Below are 15,309 nucleotides of genomic sequence, written 5' to 3' on the forward strand. Positions count from 1 at the left end.
TTAGAAATGGAGAGTCCTGGAATGGCCGAGTCAAAGCCCAGATCTTAATCCCATTGAGATGCTGTGGGATGACTTAAAACGGGCTGTACATTGCAAAAAAACCCTGAAACATCTCACAGCTGAAAGACTTTTGCATTGAGGAGTGGGGCAAACTTTCTTCAGACCGATGTCAGAGACTGGTAGATAGCTACAAGAAGCGTCTCACTGCAGTTATTTCAGTCAAATGGGGTAACACTAGCTATTAGGATGTAGGGTGTCCTAACTTTGCCTCAGTTAGAATGTGAATTTGTGTAAAAATACATTTACAGAAGATCTTGAAAAGTCTTTTCTTCGGTTATAATCTCTTAGTATTGTTGCAATTGAAATTAAATATCTATATATCCAAACATGTTACAAATATACACAGACTTTCATAGGGTGTTCTAACTTTTTCACATGACTGTAAGTCGTTATGAACCTAGTCTGTGTTACGTAATATTTAAAATGGAATAATACTTTCCCATTGCAATTAATAGCGTTAATGTTTTATTTCTATCCTGTATGAATCGTTTAAGTATACTTCTAAGTTGGACATGTTCTTTTCGTGTCCTTTACCAAATGGACAGTGACTTATTGTTTTTATTTCATACCAGCTGACGTACACATTCAATGGTATGGGTGGGGGATTCTAGATTCAAATACCGACCCCTCTGTAAAAAAACTTCGTAGGAGGGATAGTTGTACATGCTAGGTTTGATGACAATCAGTCCAGTGGTCCTTAGTTATTTGTTAAATTTTTGCATAGATGAGACGAGAAGTAACGTAGTGTTTGATTTTGTGTCCTGACTCGTGAGATCCTTCCAGAACAAGTTGTGATGGTGATGCTATTGAATTTGACCTCAAGTATTGTTTTAGACATTGAACCTTCAGTAAAACCTGTGTTGTCCTTTATTATAAGAGTTATTGCTGCTCATCTGGTAGGTTTTGGTAACTTTGATTTTTTTGTGGACGTATTTTGTTTTTATATCAGCAATAGTAGTGTGTGCGTGGATGTAATATATTATATTCAATCTACAGCAAAACTGCTTGAGAGTTATGGACGTCACTTTAATTCGGAACCTGTCCGACCGGAATGGGAACAATTTGTGGCACGTGTGTTGTAACCAGAACCACCTCCACTGCCTCCAGTGGCTTTGTAACCAGGACAGTAACGAGGCTCTGATGGACGAAAACAATAACGGATTCACACCCATTATTTTGGCCATTAGGGTACGTTCTGTATTTTCGTGGTCAGTGACTTCTACCATAAAGAAAATTAAAACGTCAATCCGGACGACTATAGACAAGTAACAGTTAGATTTGTTTGTTTGTTATGTGAACAAGCTATAAAACACTATGGACAAGTAGCAGTAAGATATTGTTTGTTTGTTATGTGAACAAGCTATAAAATACTACAGACAAGTACCAGTTAGATATTGTTTGTTTGTTATGTGAACAAGCTATAAAACACTATGGACAAGTAGCAGTTAGATATTGTTTGTTTGTTATGTGATCAAGCTATAAAACACTCTAGACAAGTAACAGTTGGATATTGTTTGTTTGTTATGTGATCAAGCTATAAAACACTCTAGACAAGTAACAGTTGGATATTGTTTGTTTGTTATGTGATCAAGCTATAAAACACTCTAGACAAGTAACAGTTGGATATTGTTTGTTTGTTATGTGAACAAGCTATAAAACACACTAGACAAGTAACAGTTGGATATTGTTTGTTTGTTATGTGAACAAGCTATAAAACACAATAGACAAGTAACAGTTAGATATTGTTTGTTTGTTATGTGAACAAGCTATAAAACACTATAGACAAGTAACAGTTGGATATTGTTTGTTTGTTATGTGAACAAGCTATAAAACACTCTACACAAGTAACAGTTGGATATTGTTTGTTTGTTATGTGAACAAGCTATAAAACACTCTACACAAGTAACAGTTAGATATTGTTTGTTTGTTATGTGAACAAGCTATAAAACACTATAGACAAGTAACAGTTAGATATTAACACTATTTAGAAATGGCACGACACGCGACCTGTCAACCGTTTATATACTAACAGTGTATTCACACTATCCAGAAATGACACGTCACGCGACCTGTCAACCGTTTATATACTAGCAGTGTATTAACACTATCCAGAAATGACACGTCACGCGACCTATCAACCGTTTATATACTAGCAGTGTATTAACACTATCCAGAAATGACACGTCACGCGACCTGTCAACCGTTTATATACTAGCAGTGTATTAACACTATCCAGAAATGACACGTCACGCGACCTGTCAACCGTTTATATACTAGCAGTGTATTAACACTATCCAGAAATGACACGTCACGCGACCTGTCAACCGTTTATATACTAGCAGTGTATTAACACTATCCAGAAATGACACGTCACGCGACCAGTCAACCGTTTATATACTTGCAGTGTATTAACACTATCCAGAAATGACACGTCACGCGACCTGTCAACCGTTTGTATACTAGCGGTGTGTTAACACAATCCAGAAATGACACGTCATGCGACCTGTCAACCGTTTATATACTAGTAGTGTATTAACACTATCCAGAAATGACACGTCACGCGACCTGTCAACCGTTTATATACTAGCAGTGTATACACACTATCCAGAAATGACACGTCACGCGACCTGTTAACCGTTTATATACTAGCAGTGTATTCCAGAAATGACACGTCACGCGGCCTGTCAACCGTTTATATATTAGCAGTGTATTAACACTATCTAGAAATGACACGTCACGCGACCTGTCAACCGTTTATATACTAGCAGTGTATTAACACTATCCAGAAATGGCACGACACGCGACCTGTCAACCGTTTATATACTAGCAGTGTATACACACTATCCACAAATGACACGTCACGCGACCTGTTAACCGTTTATATACTAGCAGTGTATTCCAGAAATGACACGTCACGCGGCCTGTCAACCGTTTATATACTAGCAGTGTATTAACACTATCCAGAAATGACACGTCACGCGACCTGTCAACCGTTTATATACTAGCAGTGTATTAACACTATCCAGAAATGACACGTCACGCGACCTGTTAACCGTTTATATACTAACAGTGTATTACAGAAATGACACGTCACGCGGCCTGTCAACCGTTTATATACTAGCAGTGTATTAACACTATCCAGAAATGGCACGACACGCGACCTGTCAACCGTTTATATACTAGCGGTGTGTTAACACAATCCAGAAATGACACGTCATGCGACCTGTCAACCGTTTATATACTAGTAGTGTATTAACACTATCCAGAAATGACACGTCACGCGACCTGACAACCGTTTATATACTAGCAGTGTATTAACACTATCCAGAAATGACACGTCACGCGACCTGTCAACCGTTTATATACTAGCAGTGTATACACACTATCCAGAAATGACACGTCACGCGACCTGTTAACCGTTTATATACTAGCAGTGTATTCCAGAAATGACACGTCACGCGACCTGTCAACCGTTTATATACTAGCAGTGTATTAACACTATCCAGAAATGACACGTCACGCGACCTGTCAACCGTTTATATACTAGCAGTGTATTAACACTATCCAGAAATGACACGTCACGCGACCTGTCAACCGTTTATATACTAGCAGTGTATTAACACTATCCAGAAATGACACGTCACGCGACCTGTCAACCGTTTATATACTAGCAGTGTATTCCAGAAATGACACGTCACGCGACCTGTCAACCGTTTATATACTAGCAGTGTATTCCAGAAATGACACGTCACGCGCCCTGTCAACCGTTTATATACTAGCAGTGTATTAACACTATCCAGAAATGACACGTCACGCGACCTGTTAACCGTTTATATACTAGCAGTGTATTCCAGAAATGACACGTCACGCGGCCTTTCAACCGTTTATATATTAGCAGTGTATTAACACTATCTAGAAATGACACGTCACGCGACCTGTCAACCGTTTATATACTAGCAGTGTATTAACACTATCCAGAAATGACACGTCACGCGACCTGTCAACCGTTTATATACTAGCAGTGTATTAACACTATCCAGAAATGACACGTCACGCGACCTGTTAACCGTTTATATACTAACAGTGTATTACAGAAATGACACGTCACGCGGCCTGTCAACCGTTTATATATTAGCAGTGTATTAACACTATCTAGAAATGACACGTCACGCGACCTGTCAACCGTTTATATACTAGCAGTGTATTAACACTATCCAGAAATGGCACGACACGCGACCTGTCAACCGTTTATATACTAGCAGTGTATACACACTATCCACAAATGACACGTCACGCGACCTGTTAACCGTTTATATACTAGCAGTGTATTCCAGAAATGACACGTCACGCGGCCTGTCAACCGTTTATATATTAGCAGTGTATTAACACTATCTAGAAATGACACGTCACGCGACCTGTCAACCGTTTATATACTAGCAGTGTATTAACACTATCCAGAAATGACACGTCACGCGACCTGTCAACCGTTTATATACTAGCAGTGTATTAACACTATCCAGAAATGACACGTCACGCGACCTGTTAACCGTTTATATACTAACAGTGTATTACAGAAATGACACGTCACGCGGCCTGTCAACCGTTTATATACTAGCAGTGTATTAACACTATCCAGAAATGGCACGACACGCGACCTGTCAACCGTTTATATACTAGCGGTGTGTTAACACAATCCAGAAATGACACGTCATGCGACCTGTCAACCGTTTATATACTAGTAGTGTATTAACACTATCCAGAAATGACACGTCACGCGACCTGACAACCGTTTATATACTAGCAGTGTATTAACACTATCCAGAAATGACACGTCACGCGACCTGTCAACCGTTTATATACTAGCAGTGTATACACACTATCCAGAAATGACACGTCACGCGACCTGTTAACCGTTTATATACTAGCAGTGTATTCCAGAAATGACACGTCACGCGACCTGTCAACCGTTTATATACTAGCAGTGTATTAACACTATCCAGAAATGACACGTCACGCGACCTGTCAACCGTTTATATACTAGCAGTGTATTAACACTATCCAGAAATGACACGTCACGCGACCTGTCAACCGTTTATATACTAGCAGTGTATTCCAGAAATGACACGTCACGCGACCTGTCAACCGTTTATATACTAGCAGTGTATTCCAGAAATGACACGTCACGCGGCCTGTCAACCGTTTATATACTAGCAGTGTATTAACACTATCCAGAAATGACACGTCACGCGGCCTGTCAACCGTTTATATACTAGCAGTGTATTAACACTATCCAGAAATGACACGTCACGCGACCTGTTAACCGTTTATATACTAGCAGTGTATTCCAGAAATGACACGTCACGCGGCCTGTTAACCGTTTATATACTAGCAGTGTATTAGCACTATCCAGAAATGACACATCACGCGGCCTGTCAACCGTTTATATACTAGCAGTGTATTAACACTATCCAGAAATGACACGTCACGCGACCTGTCTACCGTTTATATACTAGCAATGTATTAACACTATCCAGAAATGACACGTCACGCGACCTGTCAACCTTTTATATACTAGCAGTGTATTCACAAGAAATGACACGTCACGCGGCCTGTCAACCGTTTATATACTAGCAGTGTATTAAAACTATCCAGAAATGACACGTCACGCGACCTGTCAACCGTTTATATACTAGCAGTGTATTAACACTATCCAGAAATGACACGTCACGCGGCCTGTCAACCGTTTATATACTAGCAATGTATTAACACTATCCAGAAATGAGACGTCAAGCGACCTGTCAACCGTTTATATACTAGCTGTGTATTCACACTATCCAGAAATGACACGTCACGCGACCAGTCAACCGTTTATATACTAGCAGTGTATTAACACTATCCAGAAATGGCACGACACGCGACCTGTCAACCGTTTATATACTAGCAGTGTATACACACTATCCAGAAATGACACGTCACGCGACCTGTTAACCGTTTATATACTAGCAGTGTATTCCAGAAATGACACGTCACGCGGCCTGTCAACCGTTTATATATTAGCAGTGTATTAACACTATCTAGAAATGACACGTCACGCGACCTGTCAACCGTTTATATACTAGCAGTGTATTAACACTATCCAGAAATGACACGTCACGCGACCTGTCAACCGTTTATATACTAGCAGTGTATTAACACTATCCAGAAATGACACGTCACGCGACCTGTTAACCGTTTATATACTAACAGTGTATTACAGAAATGACACGTCACGCGGCCTGTCAACCGTTTATATACTAGCAGTGTATTAACACTATCCAGAAATGGCACGACACGCGACCTGTCAACCGTTTATATACTAGCGGTGTGTTAACACAATCCAGAAATGACACGTCACGCGACCTGTCAACCGTTTATATACTAGTAGTGTATTTACACTATCCAGAAATGACACGTCACGCGACCTGACAACCGTTTATATACTAGCAGTGTATTAACACTATCCAGAAATGACACGTCACGCGACCTGTCAACCGTTTATATACTAGCAGTGTTTTCACACTATCCAGAAATGACACGTCACGCGACCTGTTAACCGTTTATATACTAGCAGTGTATTCCAGAAATGACACGTCACGCGACCTGTCAACCGTTTATATACTAGCAGTGTATTAACACTATCCAGAAATGACACGTCACGCGACCTGTCAACCGTTTATATACTAGCAGTGTATTAACACTATCCAGAAATGACACGTCACGCGACCTGTCAACCGTTTATATACTAGCAGTGTATTCCAGAAATGACACGTCACGCGACCTGTTAACCGTTTATATACTAGCAGTGTATTCCAGAAATGACACGTCACGCGGCCTGTCAACCGTTTATATACTAGCAGTGTATTAACACTATCCAGAAATGACACGTCACGCGACCTGTTAACCGTTTATATACTAGCAGTGTATTCCAGAAATGACACGTCACGCGGCCTGTTAACCGTTTATATACTAGCAGTGTATTAGCACTATCCAGAAATGACACATCACGCGGCCTGTCAACCGTTTATATACTAGCAGTGTATTAACACTATCCAGAAATGACACGTCACGCGACCTGTCTACCGTTTATATACTAGCAATGTATTAACACTATCCAGAAATGAGACGTCACGCGACCTGTCAACCTTTTATATACTAGCAGTGTATTCACAAGAAATGACACGTCACGCGGCCTGTCAACCGTTTATATACTAGCAGTGTATTAAAACTATCCAGAAATGACACGTCACGCGACCTGTCAACCGTTTATATACTAGCAGTGTATTAACACTATCCAGAAATGACACGTCATGCGACCTGTCAACCGTTTATATACTAGCTGTGTATTCACACTATCCAGAAATGACACGTCACGCGACCAGTCAACCGTTTATATACTAGCAGTGTATTAACACTATCCAGAAATGGCACGACACGCGACCTGTCAACCGTTTATATACTAGTAGTGTATTCACACTATCCAGAAGTGACACGTCACGCGACCTGTCAACCGTTTATATACTAGCAGTGTATTCACACTATCCAGAAGTGACACGTCACGCGACCTGTCAACCGTTTATATACTAGCAGTGTATTAACACTATCCAGAAATGACACGTCACGCGACCTGTCAACCGTTTATATGCTAGCAGTGTATTAACACTATCTAGAAATGACACGTCACGCGACCTGTCAACCGTTTATATACTAGTAGTGTATCCACACTATCCAGAAATGACACGACACGCGACCTGTCAACCATTTATATACTAGCGGTGTATTCCAGAAATGACACGTCATGCGACCTGTCAACCGTTTATATACTAGCAGTGTATTTCTTGTTGGTCCTAGAAAAATTGATAATTTTTACGTCGCGATTGGTCTAGAGAGATTTATAGTCAGTGGTTGTCAACATTTGAAATATAACAAAATATGACCAGATCTTAATGAAAATGGTTCACTTGTATAACAGTACATACGACGTTTTGTGAAAATCCTGTACGTAATGGATAGTTTCGGATTGTGTGTACATGAATTACTGTAGACCATGTAAAAATATTTCAAAACAGTAATACCATCGCAGACCTGTGTAATGACATTGCAGAACGAGTTTTGTTTTTAACTATGTTGTTGCTGCACAAACTAGGTTCTCACTGCCAAGTTATTTGGTGTTCGTTAAATCGATGGTGAGGTATCTATTGACTTGTACTATTTTCAGAACCCAAACTACCTGTAAGGTACAAATTTTGTTGTTGTACTGCGCTAACACAACGGTATAGTGATCGTTTCAAATATCCAAAAATGGAAAACAGTTATATGTGTAAGTTTGTAAATGACTGATCGATTTCTTTAACTTGATCCGATTTAATAACATTATTAATTATTGGATTGGAATACCGAAATATTCTGCGACAAGAAATCGACTGGTTTATCCATTTAGGTTTGGTTTGTTTTAAATTTCGCGCAAAGCTACACAAGGGTTATCTGCACTAACCGTCCCTAATTTAGTAGTGTAAGACTAAATCGAAGACACCTAGTCATCATCACTCACCGACAACTCTTTGGCTACTCTTTTACTAATGAATAGTGGGATTGATCGTCACATTATAACGTCCCCAGGGCTTACAGGGCAAACATGTTTGGTGCGACAGGGATCCGAACCCGCGACTCTCGGATTACGAGTCGAACGCCTTAACCCACCTGGCCATGCCGGAACCAAAACAAAAGAAACCGTATCAAGTATCAGTTGATTATTCATCTCTTAACTTACGTAATAACCATGAATCAGTACAGTGTACATATCTTAAGATTTAGCTGTGATTCAGCTCTCACCAGTGACCTGCTAACTGCTTACAGTTTTAAACTAACAATCATATATAATTACATGGAAATAAATACTTTTGTTTGTAATGGACCAAGGTTTCTGTTTTGTTTTAATTTTACAGCATGGAAATGTTGAAATTGTTCAGTGGCTGTTAGAAAATACCACCTGTGGAAACTTACTAGAGACATCAGTGAGAGACCGGTCACTCCTACACTACACAGCAAAATATGGCCAGGTACTTTAATGTCCTGTATTTGTGATATTAAGAAAACATGATACTCTAATCACTTTTTGAAAGGTGCAAATAAATCATTTGTTGTATTATATCATATAATTTTGTAAGTTAAGTGATATCTGTCATGCTTATTGGATTCAATTTATTTAGCACTTGACTACATAAACTTGCTTTTTGTACATCGAGTTAACTTGCTCGATATTCTGATGAAAGTGTGTGTTTGAGGAATAATCGTCCCACGAAAGTGGAAAGATGATTAGTTATAGCACACAAATGTGTACTTTCCAAGTGCCTCAGGTTCTAGTTTTTGTGCTTACATCACCACATTTAAAACATTTTATTTCTGGTCAAAGTTTTTTGTTTACTAAAAAGAACTAAATTTCACAATCATGGTAGGAACAACTTGTACACTGGTTGTCAGAGAATGTACAAACATCCATTAATTACTGTGACTCCAAAGGTGACACCCCTCTTCATCTGGCAGCTAAATATGGCCACATCGGTTGTGCAAAAGTAAGTTTTCTGTTTCTTTAATGTTTGTTAGAAGTACTTCTATAGGTTAATTTGTTCTTCGGAGTTGATAAGTACTTCTATAGGTTAATTTGTTCTTCGGAGTTGATAAGTACTTCTATAGGTTAATTTGTTCTTCGGAGTTGATGCAGTAAATAAAACTTTTATTGAAAACAATTTAATAATAAATATGGTTCATCTCTTTTCCAGTTGTATTGTTACAGAAATATATTCAGATTCTATGAATCAGTTTCCATTTTGAAAAACTGGGCTCATTTTATGTATCTCAGAACGGCTGGTATGGTTGTTAACACTTTCACTAACAACGTTTCAACTTTCCTCGGTCGGGTTATTCTATGCTTTATCAATCAGTGTTAATACCCAGCTGTCCTGAGATACATTTTTATTTCAAGAGAGTTTCTCGTTATCAAGAATGGGTACATTTTAATGACTTCCTTTTTTTTAATGACAGATTTAAAAAAATTATTTTGCATTTAGTGACTTTACGTTATTCCTAGCATCCTAAATTATCAAACTTCACTCTAAGGTCTCAGAACTGTAATTTTAAATGTGGGTGAATAAAAACGTATGTATTTTTATCGTATGTTTCACTAGGCCTTAATTCTTCATGGTGCAGACATTTCGGCTAAAAACGAATTGGGGTTAAACCCCCACGACCTTGCTATCTATAGTGAACGCCCCTCTTGTACAGATTACTTGACAGTCATGGAAGCTTGTCTATCGTTATCAGCAAAACACCTTTTCCTAGAAGAAGATATGGAACAGTAAGTTACAGTTTTTTTACTGGAAAGTGAATTTCTAGACACATTATGTTTGTAAAACAACTGATTTCATGCCATTTCTTTACCACAATTAGTTTCAAATATTTTTATTTTTTGAGGGTTTGTTAAGAACTAATGTACTTTAAATAATTTTGTATACCTTCTACTACATCTTAAGTCTAAGGAACTGTCTGGATTATAATATTTATTGTAATTATTATCATAATAAAGTGAATTTCTCAGAAATATATTACAACTAACACAAACCTTTCAGCCTTTGTAGCTTCAGAAAGATGACATGAAGATTATTTTGCAACTGTTCTTCATAATCTTGTATAAGATCATAACAGATCATGCTACTTCACATTTTTATTTACACGTGATCATCCAACTTCACGCTTTTATTTACACGTGATCATCCAACTTCACGCTTTTATTTACACGTGATCATCCTATTTCACGCTTTTAGTTACACGTGATCATCCTATTTCACGCTTTTAGTTACACGTGATCATCCTATTTCACGCTTTTATTTACACGTGATCATGCTACTTCACGCTTTTATTTAGACGTGATCATGCTACTTCACGCTTTTATTTACACGTGATCATGCTACTTCACGCTTTTATTTACACGTGATCATCCTATTTCACGCTTTTATTTACACGTGATCATCCAACTTCACGCTTTTATTTACACGTGATCATGCTACTTCACGCTTTTATTTACACGTGATCATGCTACTTTACGCTTTTATTTACACGTGATCATGCTACTTCACGCTTTTATTTACACGTGATCATGCTACTTCACGCTTTTATTTACACGTGATCATCCTATTTCACGCTTTTATTTACACATGATCATGCTACTTAACGCTTTTATTTACACGTGATCATCCAACTTCACGCTTTTATTTACACGTAGTCATGCTACTTAGCGTTTTTATTTCTTTAATGTTTCTAACCCTCAATTATCGCATGAATACGTTTTAAATATAATTTTCCACAAAATTAAACACGTGTACAGTTGGAGGAATTATTTTTAAAACATACAGACTATTTACAAGTAAATTTTATCTTAAAATAGCAAACAAACAAAAACACAAAGAATAAAACATTAAAGGATAGTATTCTTGAGGTTGATACATTTTACTTGATGTGGCTACAGTATCAATTTACTTGCACAATTTCATATTCTCTGAAAAAGAAGATATAATATGTGAAAATCTATTCTGGGCCCTGGCATGGCCAGGTGGATTAAGGCATTTAACTTGTAATCTGAGGGTAGCGGGTTCGAATCCCCGTCGCACCAAATATGCTCGCCCTTTCAGCAGTGGGGGCATTATAATGTGACGGTCAATCCCACTATTCGTTGGTAAAAAGAGTAGACCAAGAGTTGGCAGTGGGTGGTGATGACTAGCTGCCTTTTCTTTAATCTTACACTGCTAAATTAAGGATGGTTAGTGCAGATAGCCCTCGTGTAGCTTTGTGCGAAATTCAAAAACAAAACATCTATTCTGATTTAAAAAGAAAAAATTATTTAAATTTTATATACATGTATAACGTTTAAAAACAAAATTCTGTGAAGTTACTTTCTGTCATTTTATCTTGTATGACTTATTGTTACTGTTTATTTCTTATAGTTTGCTCTCAGTAAATATGGAATTGAAGTCATTGGTTAAAAAGGTAAGATGGTGTTTGAAAGAATTATGTAAAAGTGTATAGTTTCTCATAAATATGTTAGTGAAAAACATGTAGTTAGGTTACTTCTGAAGCACAATTTTATTATTAGTTTCTCTTGTCTTTCTTAAGAAGATTTTTGATTATATTAATTTAAAGTGCAATTGTTAAGTTATATAAAATTAAAGTGACTTTGTGGTAAAACTGTGTGACTAACTGGGTTTCAATGAGTGTGACATATGGGAACCCCCCCTCCATCTGGACCATTCTTCAAGTTTTTAAATGCTCTACTTTGTGACATTCCTTTCTCACAGATAAAAAATTCCAATAATGTTATAAGTCAATGTGCAGTGTTCACATTATTTAATGTTGTGTGAAATAAATAATAATTGGTGTTCCGAGTTCTTCCTGCTTTTCATTTTCTGAAGTATTATGTTAGAATAGTTAATTGATTAATTAATTAGTAAATTACATTAATCACTTAACTTCAATTTTTAATTGTGCAAACACACATTTCGTTATATTCAATGTATTGAGCATTAAAGGGACATCTGCGAATAATAGGTTTTGTATTTATATATCTGTTTTATCTGAGGTCACATAACTTTAATACTGAAGATCGTTACTATAACCTTACAACTGTTTATTTCTGTTTTAGTCATAAATTCAAGTCTTTAGGATGATAATGCCATAATTTTATAAAGATCAGAAATCAGATGTGTTATCTTTCAAAATTCTGAAATCAGATGTGTTATCTTTCAAAATTCTGCCCATGAAAAGTTACAGCTGGTCAAAATATACATTGTTGAGAGAGTAAATGCATTAATTCCACATGTGTATGGAATATAATGAAATTTGGTGAAGTATTGTAATAAAACATAAAAGTAGAAAATGGCACACGGTCGTCCTATGTGCGTTACTATAAAAAAATACCTTGTTATTTGAACAAGCATTGTTTTCATTATATTATTTTTTATATTAGATTCGAAACATTCATAGTTAATCTAATGAAACATGATAGAGTTTCCTTGTGTTTTAAATAAGATCCTTACCAAGATCTATAGAGGTTAACTGTTCTTACTGTGACAGTCTCAGTATTTCAGAACCACACCCCTTCTGTTTTCAGTTACTAGCCTTGTCCAAACATTTATTCAAGCAACAAAACGAGATGTTAGAAACTTTTAAAGTGATTCACTCAGACCTGGGTACAGCTGGAACAAGTTTATCAAAAGATGGTACAGGAGAGAAAGTGAAGATTATTAGAAATTCCTTGAATGAAACTAAGACCTCAGGGTGAGGAAGAGGTAGTTCTGTTTATATAGAGTGATTGGGTTTGTCCTGTCTTTGTTTAGTTCTGTTTATATAGAGTGAATGGGTTTGTCCTGTCTTTGTTTAGTTCTGTTTATATAGAGTGAACAGGTTTGTCCTGTCTTTGTTTAGTTCTGTTTATATAGAGTGAACATTCTTCTTTATTTAAAATGTGTTTTTAGTTACACTTGCCTCTCTCACTTTATCCCATCAAATTGGTCTCTGCACATCTTGGCATCAACATGAACCTTGTATTTCTTGCTGGCCTTTGTATCACAGTAAATTACTCATAGCAAGTTAACCCTGCCTTAGTTTATGAAAAGAATCTTCCACAGTAACTCTTCCTAAAACTCACAATCATCTCTTTTATTTACCTATAAATGAACACTGAATGTTACGTTTCATTTTTTAACATCTAATGTAAGTGTAACAGTTTAACACAAGTTAGCTGTAGACTCAAACCAGGAAACCAAACCACTGGAAGCTAATTCAGGGTTGACTCTCTCCACCTATGGTAATGTCCCTCCTCCCATACTAAATCTTTCTGTTATTATTTATTATTTGTTTTAAAAAACACTCCACACACCTGAAACTGGGAAGAAAGAGAAACAGGGAGGTAAGAATGATTATAAATAAATATTTTTGGTAAATATTAACTTCCACAATGACTTCACTTACACTACAGTTAGGATACCATAGTAATAAGCCTCAGCATAGGAAAGAGGTCTGCAAAAATGAGATATAGTAAGAGCATTTCTGCACTACTTCTTAAAGCTTAAGACAACATGAACTTTAATATCTGGATGGTAAAGGCTTATCAATCCCTATTTTGAAAAATAAATTGACCCCAGTTTATTTAAGTGGTCAGTAGGGATGGGCAAAATTGCCTCAAACTTTACTCAGGATAGTCCAGGAGTGACAGGACAGTAGTCTAGTGGTGTTAGAATTACATACAGGGTTGTCTCATTGAAGACCCAATCTCAACTGATCTTGTTTTATCAGTCAACTGATCACTAGGACAGTTTTGGACAAAAGCACATCAGACTCACTGTGGACTGGGATGCAAATGAAGATAATGAAGGTGTCCCCCAAAACGTCGAAGCACAAAATCATTTTGAATAGATATTATTTCAAAATTACCTTTTCATTATTGTGTAAAATTGAAAACATACTCAAGCTAAAAAAGAACGGTCTAGACAAAAAAAACACCCAACAAACATGTAAAGCATAAGTAAGAGGGAACTTGTATGGATCTGGGATAGAGGGTGTAGTGATGTAGGTGGGGAATGTTACATGATTTAACTTTGGCTACTAGTGTGGGGTATGAAGACTGGAACTAGTGAGGTAAGATTCATAGAGATATTTAGGTGAACAGAGAAGATAAACGTTCCTTGGGATAAATCTATAGTGTGAGTAAAAATGGGAGTTTCAGAGTTAAACGGTTAAGCAACGTGCTAGTGGTAAGTGCTGATGCTAAGAAATGGTCGTTTTAAAGAGTTAAACATGTTAATGCACTACTTTGAATTCTATGAAAACATTTTCTTTAATACAAAATTGTTTTACCACAAGTATGGCTGAAGATGTAGAAAAACACTGGCCTTCAAATAGAGGACTAGTTGAAGAAGATATTAATGAATGGTATACACATATCTTACCTAGAGAGGAAGCTAAACTCCAAAGGATAGAGAACAAATGGAGAAGACTGAGGATGAACCCTAACAAAGGAACGGAGGACAGGAGGCTACCACTTGACTTACTAAAGTAGGTCTGAAAATTAAATTCAAATGTACTTTTAAATTAAGGACCGTTAACTTGTATAATGTCTTATAATTTACAGTAAGATTTTGCTTAAATGTTAGTAGAAATTAACTT

At 37.1% G+C, this 15,309-nt stretch overlaps 1 protein-coding gene across 6 annotated transcripts in view; it reads left to right on the forward strand.

The window, feature by feature from the left end:
• Positions 1-15,309, forward strand: part of LOC143237477 (uncharacterized) — a 74,700-nt gene that overhangs the window by 57,824 nt on the left and 1,567 nt on the right. For 5 of the 6 annotated variants that reach the window (XM_076476778.1, XM_076476810.1, XM_076476788.1 and 2 more), the window contains 7 exons: positions 1,057-1,248; positions 9,042-9,155; positions 9,552-9,668; positions 10,281-10,450; positions 12,093-12,135; positions 13,256-13,422; positions 15,097-15,198. In XM_076476778.1, the coding sequence (XP_076332893.1) occupies positions 1,057-1,248; positions 9,042-9,155; positions 9,552-9,668; positions 10,281-10,450; positions 12,093-12,135; positions 13,256-13,422; positions 15,097-15,198 (905 nt within the window). Of the gene's footprint in view, positions 1-1,056; positions 1,249-9,041; positions 9,156-9,551; positions 9,669-10,280; positions 10,451-12,092; positions 12,136-13,255; positions 13,423-15,096; positions 15,199-15,309 lie in introns of those variants that run through there. The other variant, XR_013020100.1, reaches the window with a different exon arrangement.

The sequence above is a fragment of the Tachypleus tridentatus genome, chromosome 2 (genome assembly GCF_004210375.1).
Source record: "Tachypleus tridentatus isolate NWPU-2018 chromosome 2, ASM421037v1, whole genome shotgun sequence".
Classification (NCBI taxonomy): Eukaryota; Metazoa; Arthropoda; class Merostomata; order Xiphosura; family Limulidae; genus Tachypleus; species Tachypleus tridentatus.